Source organism: Panthera onca, chromosome D3 (assembly GCF_046562875.1).
Source record: "Panthera onca isolate mPanOnc1 chromosome D3, mPanOnc1 haplotype 2, whole genome shotgun sequence".
Lineage (NCBI taxonomy): Eukaryota > Metazoa > Chordata > Mammalia > Carnivora > Felidae > Panthera > Panthera onca.
The window spans coordinates 79,227,410-79,242,135 of record NC_138350.1 but is presented as its reverse complement, the minus strand read 5'-3'; the positions used below and the strand labels follow the sequence as shown (position 1 = coordinate 79,242,135).

The window sequence follows — 14,726 nt, the reverse complement described above, 5'->3', positions numbered from 1 at the left end:
CACGGTTCACGAGACTGAGCCCCACATCGGGCTCTGCGCTGATAGCACAGAACCTGCTTGGGATTCTCACTCTCTCCCTCTCTCTCTGCCCCGTCCCTGCTCGCTCTGTCTCTCTCACCCTCTCGATCTCAAAATGAATATTTTGGGTGATTCAGTTGGTTAAGTGTCTGACTTCAGTTTAGGTCATGATCTCACGGTTCCAGGGTTCGAGCCCTGTGTAGGCCTCTGTGCTGACAGCTCGGAGCCTGGAACCTGCTTCAGATTCTGTGCCTCCCTTTCTCTGCCCCTCCCCCACTCTCAACTTACCTCTCTCTCTCAACAATAAATAAATATTAAAAAATACTTTCTCCATATTTTTTAAAAACGTTGGTATTCTTGGAAAAAGGCAACTCATTCACACCTGATGATCTATCCTGCGTGAACACACAGCCTAAGAGTCATCAGTTCCTGAACCTAGAAAGGTATCTGCTTTCTTTAAGATTACTTTTCAAAAACCAGTGTAGATACAATACCTGTTACTGCTTTCCCTTTTTTCCTATAGTAAACACCAAAGATGACAGCAGCGACTAATGCCACAGATATGAAGAGAAGCAGAATAATTAAACCGGGCAAGTATATCTTGGATTCTGTATTGGAAGAAAATAAGAAAAAGGTGTTAAAGATGGTTTCATATCATTCTCTAGTTATTTTAATTGTTGTTTAAAAACAAAACCCTTTGAATCAAACCCCAGAGTGGAGGACGCTGGTCTGACAGCAGAGAAGAAGGACAGTCCCCAACTCTGATGGCAGGTGTGCAGAGAACGCTGACCTCTGGAAGGGGGAAAGTGACTTTGCTGCCAGCCTCAAACCTGGCGTCCCTCCGCAAGCCAGCCCAGGGCTGTCTTTAAACATTGCTATTTTAGCACAACTCTAATCATGCTGACCATGCCATCTAGATCCATCTTTGCTTACCAAGAACGACACCTCATTCCCTCCAGCTGGACGGCCTCCGAGGCCAAAGGAAGCCCCTTATCCTATCTCTTTCCAAAGAACAACGTGGCACCAGGGTTCTGCCGGTCGTGAGAACAGAACCATGGCCGTCCTGCGAAGTGTTTCAGGTAGGTCATCTACAACACAATGTGACACAACCATTTCTCCCATCCCTCTTGATCACTTCATTATTAGAACCTTTATATGATGGGTTCTTGGTTTACATGCCCTGGTCTCCAGGACTCCCGCCTCTCCTTTCCTTCTGTCTTGTTAAGAGTAGCTTTTGGGTTGCCTGGGTGGCTCAGTCGGTTGAGCGTCCAACTTTGGCTCAGGTCATGATCTCACAGCCCATGAGTTCAGGCCCCGCGTCGGGCTCTGTGCTGACAGCTGGGAGCCTGGAGCCTGCTTCGGATTCTGTGTCTCCCTCTCTCTCTCTGCCCCTCCCCCGTTCGTGCTCTGTCTTTCTCTCTCTCAAAAAAAAAAAAAAAAAAAAAACCCAAACATTTTTAAAAAATTGTAGCTTTTCATTCCCTCAGTTGTTTCCAATGTTATCTTTAAAATGGTCTTTTTTTAATGCTGCTCTGTGTTAACTCCATGTGCGGAACGCTTAGGTGTCGTCCTGTTTCCCAAAATGTCAAACCTAAACCCTTAATTAGCCCCATTAATCTGTGGCCTGGGTTCTCTTGCCTCATTACGAGGGTCTTCCTGCTGTGTGCGCCATCTCCAGTGCTGCCATATCTGGACCCACCTCTGCCCCATGTCACTCCCCTTGGTAACCAGCATCCAGTTGACAAAAGCTGTCAACTTTTCTGTCAAGCTTTGATCACTTAAGCTACTTAAAATTAACTTGATCTACAAAACGTGCCGTATATAACAATAGCGATACTCTAACTCTAGCTGGTGACCAAAATCTCCCACAGACACCCTTACTGTGATCTCCACTATCCTGCCATATTTGGGCATTTTAATTCATGTTTATAGCTCCATTTCTTTTTTCTTTTCTTTCTTTGTTTCTTTCTTTCTATTTTTGCATATATGAATATTTTATTAGTCATCCATTCCAGCAGGAAATTTTCAAGTAAACAACATATGTCGAGTTAGAACACCGACGGAGGTGAAGGGGGACCACAGATAAGATGGGATGAAACTGAGGTGAACCCCTTCAGGCACAGCATGTACTTTGGAAGACATCTAGAAGAGCGGACGAGACTGGGCATATCTACAACCAACCCGCTCTGTTTAAACATACCATTTGGTGGCTTTGTAGACGGCAGAGAAGAACTGCAAACCACATCTGATTTATCGGTCCCATGACGTACTTCCGTCTCTCCGAGAACGCTACAGCTGTGGAGGTAGAATTGGTTAAGTACTCAGTTTCATATTCTTGTTTTTTAAAAAACAACGCTACACAAGGCTCTACTCCACTAGACTGCTAGCTCCTTCAGGAGAAAAACTGAGGTCTTCCTGCACACGGGAATCCCCAGTGCCTGTCACACACTGTAAGGGTGGACAAATGAATGAGCAAAAGTAACCACTGCCAGGGTTCTCTAAGAACTAGTCTGAGACTGTGCTCTGGAAAAGAGCATTGGTGTCTTCAGTAAAGATGCCAAATGGTTCAGTGGCCTTGGCTGAGTGATAAACTTTTGCTGAATGCTTTTTTGAAGCTGAAAACACAAAAAATCTTTTTCAGCATAAAACGTAAGTGGATTAGAAAATAAATATCTAATGAGAATTACTATATTGGGAATTTTTTAGGATTCAATACATGTATTTATATTAGTATTCAATAAAAAGCACACAATGGAAGGACCCAGGGATTCCACTATATATACATATAATTTCACTGCACACACACACACACACACACACACACACACGCATTAAGTGCGAAACAGTATATATACACGAGATGATGCACTGAGAATTAATTATTACTGTGACAGACTGGAAACTACTTAAATGGCTATCAAAAGGGAAATTATTAAATAAAATGATGGTATAGCTCTATGGTGAAACACTAGCGACCAAAAGCCACAAAGATCTAAGTCAACAAACATGGAATGAGCTCCCGTTAGCATATATTATGTGAAGAAGCCCAAGATGTGTAGAGTATGCAAACATTTACATGAACAGGAGGCTTCCATATGCACACACACACACACACACACACACACACATATCTCTGGGCAAATATACCCCCGGTGGTGTGGGGAAGCTGGGAAGCGTGGGAGCGGCGAGGGAATGATAATAAACATCATAAGTCATTCTCAAGTAAATAAGGTTAGAAAAGAGGAAAAAAGAAGCTGCAACTGGAAGTTAAAGATTCGATCCAACTGAATCTAAATAGTACAGAGCTCCTGTCACACATCAAGTTGAAGACCGTGCAGGTGGAGTTTAAAATCAAACTCAGGGCACCTGGGTGGCTCAGCTGGCTAAGCCTCACACTTCGGCTCAGGTCGTGATCTCACAGTCCGTGAGTTCGAGCCCTGTGTCAGGCTCTGTGCCGACAGCTCGGAGCCTGGAGCCTGCTTCGGATTGTGTCTCCTTCTCTCTCTGCCCCTTCCCCACTCATGCTCTCTCTCTCAAAAATGAATAAATGTTAAAAAAAAAAATTTTTTTTAAATAAAATAAAATCAACAAACTCTCTTGGCTCCTCTGTTGTCACTTACTTGGTCCAAGGTTTGCATTTTTCTGTGGAAGAGAAGGCATCTGAGAAGGAGCCCACAAGGCAGGGCTCACACACTGTGTCCTTGTTGAGCTGCACTGTCAACAAAATGGACAAAAGAACAAACAAAACAAACAGGCACACTTAGAGATCGGCCAGGCTGATGGCCCCGAGGACCCGAGATCAGGAGCCCCGCCAGTGCCTCCAGCCTCCCCACTCCCACTGTCACCGCCTACGGCCGATTGCTTTGGTTCGTCCTGGCTGTAGAGGGCCCAGCATCCCAGAACCGCCCTTAGAAAGGTAACTGGCTCACTGTCAGGCTACTGACATCAGCGTCTGAGTTAGGGACTCATGCTTTGCTGTTCAGAGCCGCTGTCCTGGTCACGTGGGGAGCCTGCTGTCTGCCTTGTTTTAACCAGGCACCTGTCCGATCTCCCCTCTCAGCCTTTTGGGTTCATAGCAGTTTTTGTCTACAAAGGATGGCAGCCTTTTCACAGCTTTTAAGGCAAACTTCCTGTCATGACTCCTGACCAGCTAAATCTTACCAGTCCGAACACTAGAATGTTTGTAACAAGGTTTTCTCTAACAAAAACAGAAACAAAAGCAACCCTTCCCCAAAAAACCCTACGGATCCTACGGATCTCCTTCTCTTAAACTAAGAGTTGGTAGCAAATGTTTTCTAAAAAGGGCCATACAGTAAATATATTAGGCTTTGCAGGCCTTCTGATCTCTGTAATTACTTGTAGCATGAAAATACCATAGACAATGTGTTAAAAAAAACAACAACAACAACAACAACGATATGGCTGTGTTCCAATAAAACTCTATTTACACAAACACACTGGTGGGATGGAGTTTGGACCCCTGCCTTAATCCATGGCAGTTTAGGCAGAAATTGGTTGTGGTTAGGAAGCCTTCTTCAGATCTCTAACATTCCTCATCAACTGTGTTATCAAAATAGGAAATATCTCCAATTTCCTAGGTCTATTATCCTTACTGTAACTGACACGTGATGACCCTTTGGTAATTCCAATAAAGAAGCACATTGGTGGAGCGCCTGGGTGGCTCAGTTGGTTAAGCATCGACTTTTGATTTTGGCTCAGATCATGATCTCAGAGTCGTAGGTTTGAGCCACGCTCAGCCTGGAGCCTACTTGGGATTCTTTCTCCCTCTCTGCTCCTCCCCGCGCTCCCCTCCCTCCCCTCCCCTCCCCCAATCAACCAATCAATGAACATTGGCTACTATGTGATATCATAATCAGGCAATCAGTGCCAAAATCACAATTTACTCTTAAAGCAGTTAATTTACGCTTGAAAGCACTTCTGTGATTTATTTTCATAAATAAGGCATTAAAATAATAAATTGCACTTTCTTTGTCCAAAGTCAAATGGGAAGTACATTCTTGATTTCTGTAATTGCCTCAATAAGTAGGGTACCCCAAAGGATACAAAAATGCTGATTTGAAGGGGCACATGCATCCCAATGTTCATAGCAACACTGTCAACAATAGCCACACTAAGAAAGAGCCTGAATGTCCATCGACTGATGAATGAATAAAGAAGATGTGGTTTATATATACAGTGGAATATCACTGGGCAATCAAAAAGAATGAAATCCTGCCATTTGCTACAACGTTGTTGGAACTACAGTGTATTATGCTAAGTGAAATAAGTCAGAGAAAGACAAATATCATATGATTTCACTCAAATATGGAATTTAAGAAACACAACAGATGAACATAGGAGAAGGGAAGGAAAAACAAGATAAAAACAGAGAGGGAGGCAAACATAAGAGACTCTTAAATCCAGAGAACAAACTGAGGGCTGATGGGGTGGGGGGGGGGGGGGGGAGGGGGAGGATGGGTGATGGGCATTAACGAGGGCACTTATTGGAATGAGCACTAGGTGAGAAATGTAAGAGATGAATCACTGGGCTCCACTCCTGCAACCATTATTACACTATATGTTAACTAACTGACTGAAATTAAAAAAAAAAAAAAAGTAATTATTAATAATTAATCTAATAATACCCTAATCTAGTAATTTGATTCACTTTGAAATGATATTAACAGAAGCCCAGTTAACATCTAGTTGCTCACATTAATTCAGACAGCTTTGAAAAATATTAACACACTCTAGAAGAGTAACCCTTAGAAACAAAGAGACTTCCTAAGGAGCCACAAGTCACACATGGCTTTAAGGGCATTAAACCCAAGCACAACTCTCACATCTACTATTTGAAACAACTGACCTGCCAGAGGCATCCTATAGGTTCTCCTTTCCTCTTTCCCTGGACACAATCACACTTTGCCCACTTTACAAAAGAAGGCAGGCTGCTTACCCGCTCCAAATCCTGCTCTGGTGCTAAACCTCTGAGATGCCAAAACAAAACAAAACAACATAACAAATCGAAATATCGGTAATGGCAAAACGCCTGCATTCAGTGTCTGCCTTTTCTTGTCTGTCGAGGGCAAAATGTGAGTGTGACAACAGAATGGGGTATCTGGGACCAGGGTGAGTTGTTCAGAATTCAAATACACTGCAAGGTAGGGCACGAGGGAGATTTTCATTCACCCACTTCACCCCCTCCATCCTCCACCTATTTTCAGAGAAAGCACCATTTCCAAAGGAATACGGCGGAGACAACATCCATCAAAGAAAAGGCACCTTTTCTCATGCAGGTGGCAAACTTGTGGGAAGGCTCTGGGCCTTGTCTTAGAATCAAATTCAAAAGGGAGTTGGTTGTCATAGGGAGATTTTTTTTTTTTCAATTTGTTTAAAGAGATTAAAAAAAAATTTTTTTTTTTTTACATTTATTTGTTTTTGAAGGACAGAGAGAGACAGAGCACAAGTGGGGAAGGGACAGAGAGAGAAGGAGACACAGAATCCAAAGTAGGCTCCAGGCTCCGAGCTGTCAGCACAGAACCTGACGCGGGGCTCGAACTCACAAACCGTGAGATCCTGACCTAAGCCGAAGTCAGATGCTTAACCTACTGAGCCACCCAGGTTCCCCAGATTTATTTTGATAATTAAAAAAAAAAAATCAAGTCAGACTTTTTCCAAGAGAAAGCCCATCTGGTTCAGTTGATACATTTGGTAAAAAGGACGGACTGGACCAGTGTGACTGATGGACATTTTCTTCCATAGGAATTGAAATGAATAGCATCTTAATTCTTCTAATCCTGTCCAAGTCTTCTGGGTTAAAACAAGTTGCCTCTAAACGAAAGATCAACAGATATGAAGAATCATTTGTTACATCTTGAAAAAACTGCTTTGGGGTGCTTTCCAGAGGTCAGGGCAGTAAATAACTCTAAGAAATACTTTTCTGTCAAGAAGATATCTATTTCTGGGGCACCTGGGTGGCTCAGTCGGTTAAGCGTGGGCCTTCAGCTCAGGTCATGATCTCAGTTTGTGAGTTTGAGCCCTGCGTCAGGCTCTGTGCTGACGGCTCGGAGCCTGGGGCCTGCTTTGGATTCTGCGTCTCCTCCCCCCCCTACCCTCTGCCCCTCCCTCCCTCTCTCTATAAAATAAATAAACATTAAAATTTTTTTTAAAGGAGATATCTATTTCTTTACTTTTAACAAAATTGAAAACACAACTGAGTTCTTAACTGAGATATCATTAAAAATACCTTTGAGGGGCACCCTGGTGGCTCAGTCAGTTGAGCATCTGACTTTGGCTCAGGTCATGATCTTGCTGTTGGCGAGTTCAAGCCCTACAAGGGGCTCAGTGGTGTCAGCACCGAGCCTGCTTCAGATCTTCTGTCTCCCTCTCTCTCTGCCCCTACCCTGCTTGCGTGCACACGCACTCTCTCTTAAAAATAAATAAACATTCAAAAACCTCAGACATCTTTTCATGTCACACCATTCTGAGGCCTGGACATATAACTAAGAAAGTGTTGAAAGAACGGATACTTGTCTAACAGAAGGTTTCCTTAGCCATTTAGTGATTTATGGGACCAAGTTTCTCAGCACTTGGTGGAAATAGAATTAATGTTGAATTCTGTTGCATTTTAGCAATAAATAATAGCCAACCATGAATATTAGAATAAGAAAAATTCCACTCATTAAGTTCATAAAGTTTTTACAATCATATCAAAATATATTTTTGACAATCGGGTAATAACTGTAATAACAATTTAGTCCAGAAGTGTTTTTAACTCTTAGAACCTTGAGTCATGGGAAATTTTTAAAAATTACAATCTCTAATCTGTGTACATTTGTGATGTGAAAGTCTATGAAAAGGTGATTCGTAAAAGCCCTCCAAGCATAAAAATACATTAGGATAAAATTCTATGGGGAAAGTGAAACGGATACAAATCAGAGGAGGGAAAAGAACTGTGTAAAACTTCCAAGAGCGAAGGACCATTAGTGCATTTTTAAAAGGATGATGATGCTATCAAATTGCTATGCTGTTTAGATGCCACTGAATTCCATTTTTAAAAGTGTTACTGCTGTTATAATTCCTTGGAAACTAATTCCTTAGCAACTCTTTACATTGGCAATAAAAAAATGTTAGCTGCCAACCTAAAAATATGCCAGGGGCGCGTGGTTTTTCAAAAGCCTTCTAAGGGGTTGCACCAGATTTTAAAAAAGGGTCTGAGGACCCCTGCCTGCCTAAGCGGGGTTGCACCAGATTTTTAAAAAGGGTCTGCGCTACCCCTGCCCGCCTAAGCGGGGATCCCGGGGGTCCCGGATGGAGCCTTCGGTGGAGCGCCCCGCACCCACATTTCCCTGGACGAGGTTAACCTGGCCCTGCTCAAGGGGGCCCCCAAGCTACTCCCGTGCCACCTGCTTCCTCGGAGCGGGAATGATGCAGAGACACCTCTCAGAGCCTGCTCCGGCCCCCGCGGGAGAGCCCGCCTGACGCACGAACCAAACCCCTACCCGGGTGCTGCGCGCCAAAGCCCGGGGCGCACTCGGCGTTGCGGCGACAGCAGTCACAGTCCGCGCTCCAGTGGTAGCCGGCCGTGCAGGCGCAGCGCCGCGGGGCCGTCCGGTTGCCGGGCTCCACGGCCACCAGGGCCTTGCCTGCGGGAGACAGAGACACAGCTGCTCACCTTCCACCTTAGGGCAACCCTGCAACACGGGGACGTGGCACCTGCCTGGCTCCCCGCAAATGCATCACTGGGGCCTGGGTTTTCCGGAACTACCAAGCTCCCCCTTCCAGTGCTTTCACTAAAACAGCCCAGCAGGGTTCTCTCTCTCTCTCTCTCTCTCTCTCTCTCTCTCTCAATAATTAAGAGTCTTGTGAGTTTTTTTTTTTTTTAATGTTCATTTATTTTTGAGACAGAGAGAGAGAGGGCATGAGTGGGGGAAGGGCAGAGAGAGAGGGAGACAGGATCCCAAGCAGGCTTCCCTCTCTGAGACCATGACAGGAGCCAAAGTCCGATGCTTGCTTAACTGATTGAGCCACCCAGGCACTCCGAGTCTTGGAATTTTTTTTTAAAGGCAATTTTCATAGTAGTGACAGCACTAAGAACCGGGGAATTATGATTATTGTCTATTTTGGCTAATGCAAAATAGATTTCACAGCTGCTTAATTTTTAGTGAATTCAAATGTGATCAATAGTCTTAACACTAATGCCAGATTGAACCTAAGAGAACAGGGATCTGGACACCGGGGATTCATCTTGGGATCCTGCAGGACCACAAGATTATTCAGAGCTGTGAAAACAGGGGTCACAGTGTAATTAGAGAAGTGTGATGCGTAATTAGAGAATGCATTACAGAAGTCGAGCCTGATGACATACTTGGAAGTTAATCTCCCCCAAATACTCAGGGCAATCTGTTTGGTACTTGTCTCTTTTCTCACAACACATTGCAAAGTGCTCCTCTTCTTAACCCAAAGCTGCCCTTTCCACTTTTTGTGGAAGAGAAGTCAGGCTTATACAAGGCCATCTCCATTTGGTGATTCATATTTGCCATTTCACCCACTCGCCAAAATTTCATTGTAACCCCCACCTCAGTACTCCTGGCACCTTTGCGGTCATTCTTGGACACATGCAGAACAGTGGAAATTTCAAGCCACTGGCCAGACATGCGTGCTCTCAGCTGAGGTCAAGCAAAGTTCCACTCTGCCTTCTTGTGCCTACTGGAATCAAGTGTCCTTTTTGTGGTCTATTTAGTGTCCCATTTTTGGCATTTCTGTGCTTTTTGTTAGTGATGCCATTGCTTAAAATGGCCCACAGTCATTGTGCAGAAGTGCCATTTGGTATTTCCAGGCCCCTCAAGAAGGCTGTGATGTGTCTCATGGAGAAGATATATGTTAAGATAAACTTTGTCCAGGCATGAATTTCAGCACTGTTGGTTGTAAGTTCAATGTTAATGAATCAGAATATTTATTAAGGTGTCTTTAAACAGAAACACACATAAAACAAGGTTAAACATGGATCAGTTAACAAAGATGTTGTGACCAGAGGCTCCCAGGAACCTAACCCTGTATTTCCCCTAGGAGCAGTGGTTCAGTATTTGCTAGTTCATTTTTTGTGATGACTTTATAGAACATTGATGTTATTCTGTGAATAACAGGAATCAACCTGCATACACACACACACACACACACACGATATAATACGATATTATTTGAAACAGACTTTAGGACCCTATAGGACCCCATCTCACCTGGCCTGTCCAAATAGCCTTACTTATACTGAGTACTTATAGAAGTTTGTTTTGGACAGATTGTGGGTCCTCTCAGAATTCATGTTGTAATCCTAACCCCCAGGGTGATGGTACTAAGAAGTGCAGCCTTCGGGAGGTGGTTAGGCCATGAGGTTGGAGACACATGAGTGGATTAGTGCCTCTGTACAAAAGCAGACAGCTTCCTTCCTCTGTTCTCCACCATATGGAGACACGGCAAGAAAATCTTGAAATCCTGAAGAGGGCACTCACCAAGAACCCAACCATGCTGGCACCCCCATCTCCCACTTCCAGCCTCCAGAACTGGGAGAAATAAAGGTCTGTTGTTTGAGCCACTCAGTCTGTGCTATTCTGTTAGAGAAGCCCAAGTTCCAGCCCTCAGGGAGGGGATGTTTCCTATTCCCATTCTTTTTAGACCCGAGCATGGAGAACCTGAGAAATCTTCCTGCCTCCCTCCTGTGTCCGCTCTGCTCCCCGGGGCCCAGGTCAGTTGTATAGCACCAAGGCCAATCTGCATAAACATGTGCCTAATGCCACAACATACATGGACAAGGATCACTTCCTTGGAAAATTCTAATTCCATGACCCACTCAAATGTGAGTGCATGTAAGCCGGTGTGGTGATGAAAAATTTTGACGTTATTTTTAAGTATCTTAACGTACCAGGTTTGGGGCTTTAATTGACTTTGGCAGCAGACAGAATGAATCTTTATTTCCAAGAGACAGCAGTGAGTCAAGGCCATTACTAAGCAGTGGGAAAGAAAACAAGACTTGATCAGATGCTTCTGCTCAGTGGAGTTTCCATGTTACCTTTTGCGGCCAAAATCTGCCAGCTGTCTCTAACACATTAGAAAATTATGACGTTTAAAAAAAATACTTCTCTCCTAATTCTGTCCACTGAAAAGAACCTATAAACAAGGATCAGTCTGGTAACAGTGAACCTCACTGGCACCCAGAGTGAGGTCGCTGAATAAGATGTTCCTCTGGATGCAGTCAGGAATTCTTAAAGAAATGGCTGGTTTGAGGTTCGAAGTAGGAAATGTCCAAGATGAGCCTGGAGGCAAGGGGAGCTCTTAAAGTCACCTGGGGTCATAGCAAAGACTGAGTGGCCAGCGGGAGGAGGTAAGATAATCTGAGCACCCATACAACTAGTAACTGCAATAGATTAAAATACCTCAAATATGTCTAAATGGCTGCATTCGTAATATTCATACAAATCCTTTGGAGAAGCTTGGTGATCTAGGCATTATTTTGAAAAGTGGTAAATAAAGTTACAAGCATTCATTCCGCCTTTCCTGTATATACTGTAATTCAGGGTAACAATTAGTTGAGGAGGGAAGCTTCTCCAACTGTAATGAAGAAGGAGTGATAGAGGTCACGTTTCTACAGCTCCTAATGAAAATGGATCGAGGCCATGATGGTCGACTGCCGCTCATATCACAAGAAGAGAGGTAAGCAGCTAGCTACTATATGATCCCTGCATCATGCCAACTATGAAGTAGTTTTGCAAAACAAACAAACAAACAAACAAACAAACAAACAAAAATACCCAGCTTTTCATGAGCCTTCTAGACCTAACAATCGCTTTGCAGGAAATAGAAGAGACAGAAAAATCTGTTAAATGACACAAAGGGAATGCAACCAGCAGAAATCAGACTGTGGAAACTTCACAGGATTACAAAGATGGTTTCTGCAACAGAGAAACTAAATGGAAAAGAAAAAAAAAAAAAAAAGGCAAAGGAACCTCTAGGTCAAGACTAAAGGGACATATTTTGATCCTGATTCCTACAATTAAACTATAATTAACATTTTTTTTGAGTCAAAATAAAAAAAAATTAGCAGTCTGATAGGGAGATCAAACTGTATAGTAAGACACTTACTTTTCAGGAAGAAAAGTAAGAACTTACGGTTCAGGAAGAAGACTTGAGAGTCAGATCTGGCTTTGAGTCCTGCTTCTCATTTGTTAACCTTAGAAAAGTCACCCAACCTCTCCTGGTCTCAATTATATTCGAACAAAAGTTTGACATGAAGGGATGCCTGGGTGGCTCAGCTGGTTAAGTGTCCAACTCTTGATTTTAACTCAGGTCACGATCCTACGGTTTGTGGGATTGAGCCCCGCGTTGGGCTCCGTGCTGAGCGTGGTGCCTGCTGGGGATTCTCTCCCTCTCTCTTAAAAAAAAAAATATGTTCTAAATGAAGAATGTTCACACAATGCTTCGGGATCTGAAGCACTTGCTTCTCGGGGTCCAAGGTCAAAGCTTCTCCCTATGCCCCCCAAAAGAGATAGCACCACCGTATCAAAAATATCACTTATTCACACTTGCCGCTGATATGCCTGACATACCTGAGTCGCAGACTTTATGCAGTAAGCATTTGTCTTCTTCATTCCAGGTGTCTAAGTACTCGTCCGGGCCACACGGCAGGCATACGCTCTCCGAGGTAGTAGTGCATTTAGAAGACATGTACTTTCCTTAATTTAGGAGAGAAAAAAATGCACCAATTGAAAATACCCCCCCCCCCAAGAAAAATAACAACAAAAATACACCAATCTATTGGACCATTTAAAGGACTGTGATCCCAGGAAGTCCCCTAACACAGTAGGATACAAGGGATGAGGCCACGTATCAGTGATGGGCTCTCAGGCATCCCAGCTGGCTAAAACAGCCTCTCCTAGGTTTGCTGTGCTCAAGGTGAGCAGCCTTTTAGCTCATCTAAGTAAAACATCATCCTTTCCACCCTACATCTCTGCTGACCAGGGAAAAGGAGGATGGTTTTCTAACAGGTAACTGTAGAACTTGAGGGGTTCCCTGGGGGCTAAACAAGAATTTCACCTTACCCCTGCCCTCCCATCTCCAAAATCCCCTCTGCTGTCAATCTGGAGACTTAACTTCTTTTGTTCTACATATACTGGGGGCTCACAGGTAACTCAGTTTGACTAAACAATACTACACACACACACACACACACACACACGCACGCACACACATGCACACACACGCACACACATGCATGCATGCTCACAAAAATCACCAGCTCTTGCTCTGCACATCTGAAAAATATTTACATCTTGAATATCTAAAGGATCCTCTTGTAATGTAACCGCGGTTTCTAGAACAATGAATGAGTGAGGACCCCACGGACTTGGGGCTTTACTGAGGCTGTAGAAACACTTGGCCACAATCTGGCAGAGCAACTATGGGGGAGAGGTAACCGGTCCGCCTTCTGCCCCTCAGCAGGTGCATGGGGAGAAGGTTTAATAGGGTGTAGGCAATTTTCAGCAGCAACAATTCCAGTATGGTATTTTCCCCCAAATTTTCTGTAAAATACTTTTAAAGAAGAGTTGCATTTTGTATGTTGTAAGTTTGAATTGCAAAGTGCTAAAATATAGTTTTTAAAACCATGGTTTCTCAAGAAACAGCGTTTTAGAAAACTGTGTTCCAGCATAAATTAAGTACCAGTTTCTGCAATTGCCTTTGATTTTTAAGTGATTTTATCTATTGAGAGAAAGGTTTTTGTCTTCAGGGTGACACACAGTGCTACCTGCCACTGCCATAAAAAGTCGATCCAATTTCTTTCTTTTTTTTTTTTTTTTTTAATCTGGCAGGATAGAAGAAGTTATTCCTTGGATTAAGAAATAAATGAGAGCTCCACCCGCTTTTGAGGGGCAAGGAAAGGTGACTCAGACACACAAACCTGGTTCACATTTATGACAGCATCGTCCAAAACGCTCATAATGCCTCTCATGGGTACATGGAGGGGTGATCTGAAAAGTCACCTGCAAAGGAAATTGACACCAGGTAGAGATTTTGCACAAGTCCTTTCTGGATACAACAAAAAGTGGATCACCAAATTCCATTTCTGACAAGCCTAAGAAGACACCATCAACAGTCCTGAAACTGCTCTTTGTGATACCGCCTCCCTGCAATGCCACTTCCCTATATTAGCACATTCCCCACTAAGAATGTACGAAACCAGTCGGTACTGGCGTTAAAACCCATTTAAGCATTTAAAACTATTCCAGTTATGCTCATGGTAATATGATGGATTACGGTCACATGGTGGGCAGATACATGCTCGGCAACTTTGGTCATAAAACCGTAGAACATAAGGAGGCCCCTTAATATTCATATTGTCCACAAGGGATGTCAAATTTGGTCTTACAGACTTTCTCTGAGTTTTTTTTAAGCTTATTTATTTTGAGAGAGAGAGAGAGAGCACGCGCATGTGGGGCAGAGAGAGAGGAAGAGAGAGAGAATCCCAAGCAGGCTCCATACCATCAGCATAGAGCCCGATGCGGGGCTTGAACTCATGAACCATGAGATCATGACCTGAGCGAAAATCAAGAGTCGGATGCCTAACCGACTGAGCCGCCCAGGCAGCCCAGACATTCTCTGAGCTTTAAAAGATGTTTAGGGGCACCTGGGTGGCTCAGTTGGTTAAGCAACTGACTTCG

At 43.7% G+C, this 14,726-nt stretch overlaps 1 protein-coding gene across 4 annotated transcripts in view; it reads right to left on the bottom strand.

The window, feature by feature from the left end:
- TNFRSF11A (TNF receptor superfamily member 11a) overlaps positions 1-14,726 on the bottom strand; it is a 54,168-nt gene that overhangs the window by 17,159 nt on the left and 22,283 nt on the right. For 2 of the 4 annotated variants that reach the window (XM_060614019.3, XM_081790836.1), the window contains exons 2-7: positions 13,967-14,048; positions 12,618-12,743; positions 8,520-8,663; positions 3,639-3,732; positions 2,219-2,313; positions 513-626 (exon numbers count right to left, since the gene is read on the bottom strand). In XM_060614019.3, the coding sequence (XP_060470002.3) occupies positions 513-626; positions 2,219-2,313; positions 3,639-3,732; positions 8,520-8,663; positions 12,618-12,743; positions 13,967-14,048 (655 nt within the window). The remainder of the gene's footprint in view (positions 1-512; positions 627-2,218; positions 2,314-3,638; positions 3,733-8,519; positions 8,664-12,617; positions 12,744-13,966; positions 14,049-14,726) is intronic. The other 2 variants (XM_078435177.2, XM_060614021.3) reach the window with 2 other exon arrangements.